The 14,503-nt window shown below is 42.9% G+C and overlaps 1 protein-coding gene across 3 annotated transcripts in view; it reads right to left on the bottom strand.

Moving 5' to 3' along the window:
- The window catches only part of AVL9 (AVL9 cell migration associated), a 38,402-nt gene extending 24,397 nt beyond the window's left edge, over positions 1-14,005 (bottom strand). For 2 of the 3 annotated variants that reach the window (XR_015706856.1, XM_087767478.1), the window contains exons 1-2: positions 13,764-14,005; positions 1,344-1,464 (exon numbers count right to left, since the gene is read on the bottom strand). Coding sequence is in view for 2 of the 3 variants with exons in the window: in XM_087767478.1 (XP_087623604.1) it covers positions 1,344-1,464; positions 13,764-13,856 (214 nt within the window). In the remaining variant the exon portion in view is untranslated. Of the gene's footprint in view, positions 1-1,343; positions 1,465-10,801; positions 10,981-13,763 lie in introns of all 3 variants that reach the window. The other variant, XM_087767486.1, reaches the window with a different exon arrangement.
- Positions 14,006-14,503: the final 498 nt, after the last annotated feature.

The following is a 14,503-nucleotide window of genomic DNA, read 5'->3' as shown; positions in this document are numbered from 1 at the left end:
TGTACCAAGTCATCCTCTTTGCAGAAATGCAACTGTCAGTGGGAATTAGTTTAAAACTCAAAAATAGATAGATACCTAGTAAAGTTACAGTAAACATAACTATTATCTGAAACATATTTGTGTGTTTCAAGTTCATGTGTATTCTTGTCTACAAAACACAAGGATATACATCAGTTTTGCTGCCAAGTCTCTTACCAAAAAATACACATTGATAATCTTTTACTGCAGCAACGAAAATACTCAAAGTTGAGCATTAACTGGGATGGTACTGAGCCAAGAAGGAACAGGTAAGTGCAGCTGCATATGATTTTCCCAGCTTTGAATGCAGCCTACCATTATAATGCAGAAATTGAAGAAAACTCATTACCGAGAGCAGAGTCAGAGAGACTCTTACTGCTGCTAGGAAGGGATTTATTTTGATATGACTTTCTTTGCTTCCAAATGAGGTCTCTGGAAGCTGGGGAATTAGGAAACGAAGTACATCAAGTAAGAAAAAAAACAACAAAAAACCCAACAAAACAAACAAAAAAACCCCACAAAACCAAAACCCAACAACTTATTAAAAGTAGTATTAAAGGGTCTCTGTCATTTTGCTGGTTTAATTGACTTCCTTGTTCACTGCTGTGCAGAAAAAAGATGACATAACTGAACACGCATATAAGTGTCACGGCAATGAACTGAACTGCTGTCAAATAAACAAAGAAATAAATGCAGTACCAAACAAGAAAAACCCACCCTGCAGTGAACTTGCTGGTAACTACGTGGCGAAGGAATCCGTCTATCTTCATTCCGCTGACAAAAGCTCCTGTTCCTGCCCTTTACATTTGCTGGTTTTCAAAACATGTCATTCTACAGACACCGAATGACTTGTAGGTCATTCTAAGAATCTCTAAATTGGGGGGGGGGGGGGGGGATCATAATGACTACATACATTACAAAGCTGAATTTTAGAATTTTGTTTTTCCCTCACCTCAAAACTGGATTAGGTTTTACTCAAGAGTTTATTCCCCCTTCAAAGAACTTCTGAGAAAGCAGGTAGCCTTGTTTTGCGCTAGGTTACGTATCACACGATATCACTAGGTTAGGTTATGTGCTAGGTTACATATCACATCCCTTAAGCTTTTATTGACATCTGATTTCTTGATGTAGGAGGTACACCTTTATGATCTATTTTCACTTTAAACTCTGAAGCAACATATCATTGCCAATCTATTTTGCAGCTTAAACAAAAAGTACAGGAAGTCTAACAGTGAAAAGAATTGTTGACCAATTGGTCAGATATCAGGATTTTTCTTCCGGTTGCAGGAGAAGTAGTAAATACAACTTCCTCTCTCGTTTCTTACCTTCCTGATAGTTGTGAGCGCCATCTGGTAAGGCAAGAAATGGCAAGTATTTCCATTCTTCTGGTAAACTGTGGCTGTCATGTCCTTCTCCAGGCTTTAGGGGAGGATAGGAAAATTCAACCTAAACAAACAAAAACAGAGGGGAGGCAAAGAGAGAATACATAACTGTTACCAAACAAGCAAGCCTCTGTGAGTCAGCCTAGCACCTTTTCTTCAGCAATGGTATGAAACAAAGCTTTTCTTCCTACTAGCATTCCTCGTCTCTTCCTCCAAAGCACCCATGGACTGACTCATGGTGGTCATGACTCATGGTCTAAGTGATAGGCCCTGGGCAGATTTGGCTTCTACAGTGCTTCCATCCAGCCTAGTACCTGCTCCTCAAGAGAAATATGAAATAGCTGTTCAAGCAGAAAACATCACCCAGCAGCTGAATACCTTCTCCCCTGTACGCACATAGCCAGTAGCACATTGCTGCACCTCCAGTGTCAGCAGGGGTCATTGCTGGGGCGCATACATCCTGAAATCAGATTTGGCTTCTCAGCTCCTCAAGTGCTCATGACTAGGTAACCATCTTAACACATGCAAGCCTCTATTTTACCCTACAGGATGTTGAATAATCTCAGAAACTATACGAAGAGCAAAACACTGCTTTTAAATATTTTTATGCCCTTGACTGCAATGAGGGGCCACACATTGGCCTAAAAGAACCTCCTTTTCCTTTCCCCAAGAAATCCTGCCTTCCAATTTCACCTTTCATTTATTTTCCATTTACCTCTTTTTCCCCAGTATTCGGGACAACCTTTCTCTTCCTCACACTACACTACATGTCTACCACAGATCCCCATGATCAGCATCTTTACAGTACTATCCTTTCATCTTTTCCTATGGAGACCCCTCTGGGTTTCCGGCCATTTTCACCAACTCTTTTTTCCAGACCTACATTTCTAAAATTACTGAACAAAATCTAAACACAAATTTATCAGTAAAAAACTATTTAAAGATACTGCAACTTCTCTTGAGGGACATTTAGCAATAAACTAGTGAGCTGTAAAATGTATACATGAAAATAAAAAAGCATAACAAAGCAAGCACACAGAAAATCTTAACATTTGATGGATGATAAAATAAAAGCAGTGTAAAGGATGAGAGTACTGAAGAAGAAATGGGAAATAAATCAAGAAAAGTTAAATTCTTCACCTTAACACACGGTGTCACTCTTTCTACAACTGCTGCTAACTTGGAAAAAAGCACAAAGGGCAAGAAAACGCCACAAGAAATCAGCCTTACTTGCTCTATCAATTTCAACTTTTTTTATTCATCGTATTATAAAAGAGATCTTGATAATATTAAAAAAAAAAAACAAAAAAACAACCCAAAAACATTCTGGTGAAATACTGAAGTCCTGAGCTAAAGGTAAGTAACCCACAAAGAATAATTATGCAAGGAGGTGGAAAAAACCACATACAATAGAAAAAGGATTAATTTTGGCAGTGGAAGGAAGAGGGAATGCAGACCCTGACTTGTAGTTAGTTATCAAGAATCCATAGAGCCTTTTAAACAAAATATGCCAGTAAGCAAAACAGAAGAGCATCTGACTTCTGAAGGAGAGACAAACACTGGAATTAGCATCCAGACAAGGAGCAGAGAAACTGCCTGCCATTTAGTACACATATAAATACTGAGAACTCCCTGCTATCCTTTTCAAATCACAGATTGTAAAGAAAAATAAAATGTTAGAAGCTTCATGTAAACATCTGCAATACAGAAGAGGATTATATCATACAATGTGATGCTGTCCAGATTCAAACTGGCTGGCTGAAAACACTATTTTACAGAATTATTACTGGATTCTTGCGGGAAGAGTAACCTTAGCAATAAATAAAGCACGGTTCCTAAGTTTTAAAACATAGATAGTGAAGGAGCATCTACACTAACATCCTGAATCAGGTATTTTATTTCACTGCATGGCCAACAAAGAGGGGTTCAGATGCATCCTCTGTAGGAGCTTCCTTCCATCGAATACAGAGGAAACCCCGGGTCCCTTAGATTTCAGTGAATACCTTCAAAGCATCATTCCTGACAAGGAAATACTCTAAGTAAGGATCTAAGACATCATTGCTTCCAAGCACTTGCAGAATTACAATTGTATTTTGTGTTCCAACCAAAATAATGAATTAGAAGACATATTTAAAGGAAAGAAGGGCAGGACAATTTAAGCTATATGAAAAACATGTATTCACTAAGGAATACTCCTTTTTAAAGTCCAGAATAAAGCTGAGAGATCTGGCTCCTGTGTTCTTTTGACAGCATGAAATTTGCTGAAGAACTACTTTGTTCTAGCTCACAATATGCTATCAACACCTCAGCTGCTATCAGATACTCCCAGCAATAGGGATTTCTGCAGGCTCCAATTGTTCCACATCCAAAAAACTGAACAGGCATTAGTGACACTGATGATAATCTTGTTTTACATTAGTCTGCTTCTTTCAAAAATATGTGTTCTAATATAGAGATTTCTGCACGCATGTGCACGTATAAGTGAAAGAAGATCACGAAACTCAGATAAAGCAGAATTAAGATTGCTTAAGTGGCCCTATATAATCTATTTTACAGATGTACTTTATGATAGACCTGATATACATTATGACATACTATTCCTCCCCAAGAGGATCCATGTAGGAAGTACCCTGGTTTCTAAGGAGGAATCACATTTGTGTAGTTTAATAGATCACTGCTTTTAGAAGTACCACCTCATATTGCGAAGGCCGAAAGGGTGGAAGTAACAAAGAAGGAGGAAAAAGAAAAAGGACAATCCAACAGCAAGGACAGCATGCAATGCCCTGGAGAACTTCCTTCCACCCCTCCTCTGACTTAAGAGTTCCCAGTGATTTCATTTCAAAGAGATAAGTCAAACTTTTTCCCAAGTAGTCACTGCAGGTGGGATTCATGTCAGCTGACTACGTGTCAAAAAGCAAGATCTCCAAGCCAGTTTTCCTAAGCATTCTGCATAGTCAGAGAAAACAGACACCTGCAGAGGATGATTCAACCTATCTGCTTCTTTCCATTGCCTCTGAAGAGAGCTAGCTCAGACTTCTAAGTCTAACTTGCAGATGACTGAATCAATGCAGGTGAAACTCACCCTAACTGTTCCTCATCTTCTAGACATTCTGCTTGATTTCTACAGCTCAATTTGCAGACTTGCATCAATTGCAGGCAGGAATCCTTTGCATAGAAAAAAACATTATTTCAAAACCGAAGCATTATAAGAACATTGAGTAGCCTTAAAAAAAAGAAAAGCTAAAACCCCATAGTTATTGAAAATCTTGAAACTGAGCACTGCACATGTAGAAAAGTGATAATAACGGGGTAGAGAGACTCTCAGTTCTATCACTTCTGAGTTTTTGAACAACTGGAGCCTCAGTAAAATTCTTCTCTCAGCCTGTGTGTGCAAACTGTACAGTACAGTGTTTCTAGTTAAGGGAACTTAAAAAAAAGGATTGTTTTTTCTCATCTTACACTTTAAACCCAAGACCATCCATGATAGGGGGATGACACTACAGAATAGACCTGTCTCACAGCTCTTCTTCTCCTTCTTCACAGAATGAAGGGCTCATTTTTTATTTAAATACAATGGATTTTTATGTAAATCCATATATATATGCATGTGCATACATAAACATGTACTTCAGTTTCCCTGTTCGTCATCAAAACATATATGCATTACAAAAAATGCCTGCAAATATGAGAAATAAAGTCTTTTAATAAAGCTTAGTAGTCAATAGGAACAAAGAAATACATGCAAGTTTTCAGAGCTGACTGCCAGAGCAGATTTTATAGATTTGCGTCTCCTCAAGTGAATTATAAAAAGAGTCCTCAACAAAATGAAATTCAAATTCAAAGCTGAACTCCTCAGAGATTTCAGAATAAACTACATAAAACATGAACTAGAATCTCCACTCATTTCTTGCTCTTCCAAGTGTCAGGGATCTTCATTACAGCTGGAAATATTGATTATGCCTGTCAAGGGTTTTTGATGGCAATGCTTTCTGCCTGTTCAAATTGTCTTGTTCTGTAAGCAGATAGCTCTTGATGGATTTCAGAACTGAAATCAATACAGAATATTGTGTTGTGATTTAATGGAGAAATAAATGTGTTCTTCACTACACAAAGTATTTCAACTCTTATGGGTTACCAAGTTAAAATAAAATTTAATTTAAAAAAACTCCCTAAACTGAAGTACAACTCGCTTTCTGGAACTGACATTTTTATTTTTCTGTAATTCTGCTGCGTTAACTAACCTTTTATATGCAGTTTGTATTGAATCTAACAGTTTGGATGCAAAGCACCTGCTGATACACAGTCCTATCTTGTTTGTGGAATGAAAAAAAGTCCAGGCAATCTGTTCTGGTTCCCTGTCTTTAAAGGGATTTCCTAGCCAGAATAAATTTACTAGACATTCATTAACTCACAGTAAAAAAAAAAGATGAATGCAGGCAAGGAAAAAAGTATTTCAGTTCCTACATTCAGGAACTAACATGACAGTTTTTCTTTTAAAAAAATGCATTGATATTCTCTTCTACTAAATTACAAGTACACAGTCAGAAGAGAGGTTAAAAAAGAACATCGATAAAAGAGGAATTTCCAAAATATATGTGCATATCCACCTGAACTATCACACTCAAACATTAGACAGGTAGTTGGCATTAATTTTTGGTGAACTTTATGCTCCAGTAAGGTCGTTTTCCTTATCTGTGAAAAGTGTCAAGTGTTAGCAATCACACTAAGAGTAAGATCCTCAGTGAACACTAAACAGTGATAATTTAAAATGTGCTGGCAAGCCAGTATAAACTCCCCATCCTCCCCACTCCATCTACTATCACATGACTGAACTACTCCACTTACAAGTTAACCCCTCTTACTCAGCACAGTCACTATATAAGCTCTCCTTTTAATACAGGTATTTTGGAAGATTTCTCTTCAGACTAGAAATGAAAAAAATCCAGACCCAAATAAGTTTTTCCATTCGTTCAATGGAGAGAGGATTTAATCTCCAATCTCTAAGAAAATCTGAAATATTTAGAATGACAGTACTACGTTAAAGACAAAGATGCTTTCAGTAAGTTGCAGAATCTAATTTACAGGGAGCGAACCCATTCCATTCTCTGAACAATTGCTTTGATGATCTCTCCCATTGCTTGTACTGCACAATTAGGTAGAATAATTGCTTCAAATGAAGAAAAGGAGATCAGCAAAACCCGCTCATTACATTACTATTTAGAAAAACTTTTCCTTTCACAAATCATTTCAACACATTTCATTTTGAGGATACCAACTCTTCCTCTCTCACTTAAGAAAGAAAAGCAGAAGGATGTTTAATATAATGCTAAACAGCAGTGACCAAAAAACCCCAACAGATTAAAATTACACCTAAAACTTGATCCCTCATTCCAAATAAGTCACTATTTGTTCTTCACTCGAAGTAGGGATTTTTAAAAGAAGCTTTCTTGATATACTAGTCCTAGCATAGCCAAATCCAGAGAAAACCAGCACACCAATGATTTTATCTGAATCACCATAACAACTGCAGCATGCAGCCAAATGAAAATCTAAGAACATTGTTACCCCTTCAGCACTGAGAACAATTTATTATTTAAATCACAATTTAATCAGATTTAAATGACAAACCTTCCCCATTGTTGTATGACAGAACCAACAGATCAGGGAACACAAAGTTGAGACTTAGAAGTTCCAATTTGCTGCAATTGGAGTGACCTCTGTTCAGGGATTTTACACCTTTGAACCTCCCTCTGTTGTATGTGTATGTAAATTACGTTGCCACCTTTATACAAGTGCTGATAGCCTGAGCTATTATTTGAAAGCATTCTGAAACAGGTAGATGAACAGTGCCACAGAGGTACAGAAATACAGATTTTACTGATTTCACATTCATTTGTTTATTCAAGAGAAAGGTCAAGATTTCTGGTCCAGAATGTTTAAATAACTACTTGGATGTTATGACACATACAAAGAACAGACAGATCATAAGATCAAAGTTAATGATGATGACTATGGGAAGTGTTACAAAACTGCAAATAGGTTTTTAGGAACCATCTCTCAATTCACACATCAGGATAACTGTGGAGAAAACATTCACTATGGAATCCTTCAGAAAAATACTTTACTTCTTGTCCTGGACTTCAAAGAAGCAACTGCAAGATTATCAAAGCATAGCACTCTTTAAAGCTTGAAAAAATAAACACAGAAACAAAACAAACAAAAATCCACCATACCTGGGAGTTTTTCTTGAACAATGAACACAAAATACTAAATAAGTGGATTACATAGAGTGGAACCCATCATTAATTCTACACAAGAGATCGTGGTACTGTTTACAGAAGTGTGAGACAGCAATTACATGTGTACTCAGCAATGCATTGTGTATTTAAAACGGTTAGCATCCCATGCTAATTTGAGTAGCCTTTCTAATAAAAGCTAAAAGCTTCTTTCAAAGTTTCAACCTGTTGAACATATGCAAATCCACATATTTTAGACAACAGGCTAATCTTTGATACTCGATGTATGCTATGATTAACTTCATCAAGAGATTTCATGCTCATAAGGGTCCTTTAAAGTGCTTAAATAATATTATTACAAGCAGGAAACAAAACCAAAGGAATTGTGCCAATGTTTACAGGTTATCATCAACAGAGCCAAGAACAAAGCCCTTCAGCTTGATTCCAGCCTAGATCCTTTTCAAGTTATTTTTTGTTTCTGTTGTTCCTCTAACAAGATCTTGTTTAGTCAGTAGAGAAGATTACCAATTGCATAATATCTGCCTACTGTGCTCCCCCAAAACAAAGACACAAGGACTTTAAAGACAAAGCAGCATACACTTCACTTACACAGTTAAGAGCATCAAGCACATCTAACAAGCACAGCAACTCCTGGGCTGGCAAAGATCGATATGGGAAAAAAGTAATTCTCCAGTAAAGCAGGGTCTTAGAAGAAAGCAAACAAATGGGGACTGAGACAGGCTTGAAGCGTTCACCTTAACAAAAGAAAAGATGCCTCCAGAAATGCTGCCTGTGGAACATACTGAAGAGAGCGACTTCAGTATTTCCCTCTTTGAAACAAGTGCTGCAGTCAAAGGCGCAGGAGACCTGGAAATGTAGGCAGTTCTCAAAAGAGTTGACAAAACGAGCAGAGTGAACTTGCTTGTTCCCGAGACATCTCCTACTTCTGCAAACAAAGTCAAGCCTAACTTGCCAACAATTCTGCTTGGAGACATTCCCCTTGAGCCCTCACACGCTCCCTAGGCATAAGTAAAAAAGGCCACGTGCACGGATTGCTCAGGCCATGGTATGTGCCGATTTCTGCAGATTGCAACAAGTATGACCTTACGGAGTTCAAGTACTTGAAGCTCCCAAATGACAGGAGGAGCACATACACAATTCAGGAAGGGCATCCTTCCCGCTCAAAGATCATATTCAGGCTCTTTTCTAAGACTTAGGTATCAGCCCTTTCCTTCCTGGTCTTAAGTTTCCTTTGCATGCCAGGAAGAAAATCTACGGTCAGGCAAGACAGGGGGATTGGTCCTCAAACAGTCCTCACAAAAACACACCAGCACAGACAGGCAACTCCGACACTCCTTTGGAGAAAGCAAACGTCACATTTACATTAAAAAGTTAAAGTACTTTGAAGATCCTTAGGACAACCTGTGGGATCCCACAGGAATATGCCTTTCGGTATTTACAGTAATCCACTCCCACGTCTGCGACACCAAGTTTGAAATGTCATTCTCCACTGGTGTACAGAGGAGTGGGTCAAGATCAGCTGCCGTTATTTTACAGAGCAAGGATCCCAAGCAAACAAAAGTGACTGGCAATGTGAGCAGTCCAGGACACACACAGCACCTTCCCCACTACTCACACTTCTTTCTTTTCCACAACACAGTTGGAAATGTATATGTTTAAGTCAGGAGCAATTTGGAAGGTAGTCAAGCCCTTGAGAGGATACGTGAGACAATGGTCACCCACTGCACAAGGTCAGAGGCGATCTGAAGAACTGCTCAGCACCCTGAGTGCAGGAAAGCTGGGCCTTGCCCCAAGCGAAGTGAGATTCTGTATGGCCTGACTGGTGGTGACACAGGGCCTGAGCTTACTCAGAGGCAATAGCCTCCAAGCCTCCTAGCATCAAGAGGAGATGGGGCTTCTTGTGCCAGGCCAGGCAGTGGAGTAGTAAAGGGCCCATCTGCTTCCTGAGCACGTTTTTAACAATTGCGGAGGAAACTGCATCCTCAGACTAAACAACGTACGAACAGTAAGCCTTCACTTTGTCTTATATATAATCCTGCTTCACGCAGCAAAAAGACCCACGGTCCAACAGCGGGCCCCCGGAAGGAGCACGTGGAACAATCATCGCGCTCGTGCTATCCCTCAAAAGGCACACAGAAACATCCCGGTTCCTTGACTCGTCTTCTCTTTGGTAAACAAATGCCTATGGATTGTTTTTCAAGTCCGCGCAAGAAAAAGATGTTCCTATACATTTCCAAACTGCACAGAAAAGTCTTCACTTTATAGGTTAAACGTTTCTTATGTTGTAAGTTAATCAACAGGAAGAGCTGTACACTTCAGACATCAGGATCTAACCAGAACAACATTTGTCTAAGAATGCGTAAGAATCCAATTACGTCTGTTACCAACAGCAGTCCCGGAGAATCCAGAATGTCAGAGCTCAGTTTCAAGTTACACACCTCTGTACACATCAGCTTTACACCACACATGTATTTCTATCCCCTTCCTTCCATAATACAGCTTCAGAGGGAAAGCCAGCTAATGAAAACACCTAGCATCAAGAAATCCATCAAAGTATATGACTCCACATGCGTTTCCTAGTAAGACCCCAGAGAAAACAGAGATGGAAACACAGAACCCAAAAGGAGCCTTGTCAGGCAAGCCTGTTACGACAGGCAGGCTAGCTGGATGATATCTCGATCTTAAGCTCCCCAAGTTCACTCTGACTTACTGCCATTTGAAAGCTGGTTTGGAACTTTGCTTTTCTGCAATTAGCAGTTTCTTGTATGCAATCTGCAGCGCGTCTGCAGACGGTTCATATCCACTTATTTCTGGGCCAGCACTGTCTTTTAGATTAAACAGTTCGTTTTTCCTCCTTATTTTTCAGTTTCTGACAGTCTCCTGGAATACAATTGCATTTAATGCAGTGGTTCAATGAGTACTTCAAAGGCCATTATTAAACATGAAAACCAAGAAGAGAAAGTCCCAGGCTGTCACTTTCAAGAGACACTCTTTTCCACCCCCATACTAGTCTTCTTGTGCCCATGTACCTGTCTTCTGCAGATGTTCACTTGGCAAACAGGACCCATGAACCAAGCACCTCAAAAACAACCCACCAAAACAAGGCTTACTTTTTGGTCACCTCAGTTCCCTGTTTCAACTTACCACACAACCGCCTCTCCTTTCCAGTTGTGAAGAGGCAGGAGAGGAAAATGGGAGAATGTTCCTGTATTTGCAGAGGCAGCTTACAGTCTTCATATGAATACAGCCTCAAAATCCTACCCAGCCAAACTCTTCTATGTTCTCCTCGAAAACAGACTGCCCAAGGACTATCTCATCCATTCCTGGAAGTGACAAAGAGAATCCAAACCCATTTTTCTGAAAGGTGGATCAGAATTTTTATGCATCAATAAACATATTACTACACTATTGGAGTATATTTGTTGCCACTCTTGCCTCCAAATCACACCACTTTTGTGACTTATCCTTGATCATACACAGCCTCTTTTCTCTTCCAGAGATCTCCTCATGTTAATTCCCAAGCCTATACTGTTATTATTCATTCCTATTGCATGACTTCTTAATGAACCCCATTTGTATCATTCCAGCATTCCTTATCATCCAGCTCTTGCATGACATTCCAGTCTTCCTTTGTAACACTCATTCCTCAAGTTTGCTCATCAGTTAGATTTTACTGTGTAAACGATGCCAGCACCACTTATGTGGGCCCAAATTCAGTCTCGAGAAACACCCCTTGCAAGCACCTTTCAGACCAGCAGTTCCTCTTCTGACAAATCTGTTGCTGCTTCCCCTCCTTTATACTGTTCCGTAACCAAGTACCAGCTCTTGTACTAATTCTCCAGTATCAACACCTTAAAAAAACCTGAAAACTTTCTTTTTTTTGTAGTGCTGTGTGATCAGTTATCAAGTTCCAGGCAGATTCGAGCTACTCTGTTTCTTTTACAGAGAAAGTAAATCAATCATTTACTTTTACAAAGGATGCAGGTCAGTCAGGCATGATCTATCTTTAGTGAATGCCCACAGGACTCAGTCTACTTAGTTTCGTGTTGTTAATTAATTCTTTCCTTCAAAAATTCTCTAGAGCCTTGCATACTACTGATGTCAAACTCATTAGGCTATAGCTGCGCAGCTGCCTGCCTCCAGTTCTTTTAGGAAACTATTTTTATAGTTCAGTAACAAATCTGCTAAGTCAGAGGTAGAATATATTTAAAATTAGATTTCTGGTTAGATTTCCCTTAGGAAGCCTGGCTGTTTGTGGTTCTACCAACTGTCATTATACTCCTGTAGTTCTCCCTGTGACACAGCTACACCGTCCCCTCCCCACCTTCTCCGGTTCATTTCTTGAGATACTTAAAGATGACTTTGGTTCAGAGGTATTCTGACGAAATTTTTGACAACATCTGAAAACGTACTTCTACAAACATTTTACTGGCAGCAAGATAAAATTCACTGCTACTAATTTACAGTTTGGGGTTTTTTGTTTGGTTTTTTTTGTTGTTGTTAGTTTGTTTTTTTTTGCTTTCTATCAACACTGCATAATGCTACAAGAAAAGAAATACAGGCCCCAAAAGAACAGAAGCAACAAAAGCCACCTCTGCTTGTCTCCAACCTGTGTCTTTTCCAAGAGGCCAACAACAAGGTGAGGGCAAAAACGCACTCTTCCTCCTCCAGACCCCCAACTAACGCTCATCTCCTAACAGTCTTTGACAAGAAAGTGACTGATAAATATCGCAAACCTTGCAACCTAGATGACTGAACTACTTTGTGGGAACTGATCCTGCGAACATCCACATGCGAAGAGCCCCTAGACACCCTGAGGAGAAAGGATGCGTTGCAAAACCGTGCAGGTCTTTCAGAAGAAGAGATGGAAGAATGCATACGATGAGTTATTGCACTTCTGCTTCCGCCTCTGCTGGTACGAGGAATTGTTTTACATGTTACTGTGCTGTGTTTGTTTTGTTTCCTGAAGCATTAGCAAATATTTATTTAACTCTCTGCTACCTTGTATGTAACGCGTTTGTGTCAGACTCATTCTTGTACAACAACAACCATCACATTCATTATTGTTTTGGCAATTTTTGTAAAGACTAAGAACGCTCCATGGAAAAAGACTCAGTGCAAATCCAACATTGTACCTGTCTGCTCCTGTCACACAGCAAAGCAACTCTCTGTGCAGCCCAGCCGGGCAACAGCATCCCGTGTTTCAAGGGTTAAAAAAAAAAAAAAAAATCAGAGCATGAAATACTTATGAAATACACAACATAAAATTCTTCTACCTTACAGGCCACACAAAGCAGTCAAGCATTTATGAAAGAAGGGAAGAGAGGCGCAAAAGAAACTCAAATCCAGGGCGGACGTACACCCTGGGCCCACCAGGCTGTCTGTGTACGAGCTGTACCTGTGAGAGTTCACCGCGGTGCTGCCCGCGCTGGGCCGGCAGGAAGGGAAGGTAGATAAAAAAAAAAAAATAATTTGCTTTTCTCTTAACTGTCTCTCCGAATGCCTTAAGCACGCACGACTCACAGTAGATCCGGGTGCCACGATTTAAGCCGTCTCCCAGCATTTACAGGAAAACGGGGGGCCGGCCGGCGGCGGGGAGCTCGCCCCGCCGGCCCTCGCCCCGCCTCGCCCCCCCGGCGGGGACGGGCAGCGGTCACGTACGCAGCTCAATAAACGCGAACCGCCCGCAGCGGGCTGAGTCACGGCCCCGCCGGGCGGCCCCCGCCCCGCGGCCCCGGGCTGAGGGAACCCCCGGCCCCGCCCGGCCCCCTCCGCGGGGGAACGGGGAGGCCGCGGCCGACGGGGGCCCTAACGCGCTTCCCGGCGCCCCGCCGGTTTCAAACCGCTCCTTTACCCGCCCATGGGCTAAAGCGAAGCGCCCCCGGCCCCATCAGACGCGCCCCCTCCCGCAGGGGCTCACCCCTTCCCCGCGGGGCCGCAGCCGCGCCGCCGCAGGCTGAGGGCGGCAGCCGGGCAGACGCCGCTCGGCGCGGGGGAGGGGACCCGGGGGAAGGCAGGGAGGAAGCGCAGGAGCGAAGGGGAGAGGCGGGAGACAGGGGGCGCCCGCCGGCGGGCGAGGAGAGGAGCGGCACCCGCGCCCCCTCACCTGGCAGCCCTTCTTGTGGTGGAAGCCCACCACCACGATGTGCAGCACCGGGCCCCGCGGGGGGGCGGCCAGCGGCGCGCCCCGCTTCTCCATGGAGCCGCGGCGATGGCCGCTCTGAAGGATGCCGCCTTGCCCGGGCTCTCGCTCCGCCTCTCGCCGCCGAGGGTCCGACGGGGACGCAGCCCCGGCCACCTGCGCTTCCGCAGCGCCCGGCCGGGGGAGGGCGGGGCGCCGCCGGCAGCACCTCCCTCTTCCCGCTCCTCCCTCCCCACCGCCGCCGGGGCGGGGCTCCGCTTCGGCCCGTCCCCTCAGGAGGTGCCCTCGGCCGTGGGCGGGAGCCGGCGCCGCTCCCCTCCCGCTCCGCAGGGAGCTTTCGAGGAGAGCCGGCTTCGCCGAAGGGACTCCCAGGGAAAGCGGCTTCGTTTTCTCCCGCGTCCAGGAAAACACGTCGCGGCCGGGCGGTGGAGTCGCTTGGGCCGGGGGGGCCCGCCGGGCCTCGGCTGAGGTCCTCCCGCCAAGTCCTGGTGTCCCGCGGCCGGCGCTTCCCGCGGGGTGCCCCCGGCGCCCCGCCAGACGGACCGCTCCGGCTGCCCTCCGCGGCGGGGCTGCGAGCAGGGGCGATACCGGTGCCTCCTTCTTCTGGTCGGCTTCTTTTCTGAGAAAATCTCCTCTCAAAGGCCTGCTGAAGCGCGGAGGGCGGCACCTCCTCGGCTGCGTCCTTCCAGCGTGAAGTCGTGCAG

The sequence above is a fragment of the Nipponia nippon genome, unplaced genomic scaffold (assembly GCF_047370975.1).
Source record: "Nipponia nippon isolate SJK-2023a ecotype South Korea unplaced genomic scaffold, ASM4737097v1 scaffold_1, whole genome shotgun sequence".
NCBI classification, from domain to species: Eukaryota; Metazoa; Chordata; class Aves; order Pelecaniformes; family Threskiornithidae; genus Nipponia; species Nipponia nippon.
The sequence above is the reverse complement of the archived record's forward strand: the minus strand, read 5'-3'. Positions and strand labels throughout refer to the sequence as shown.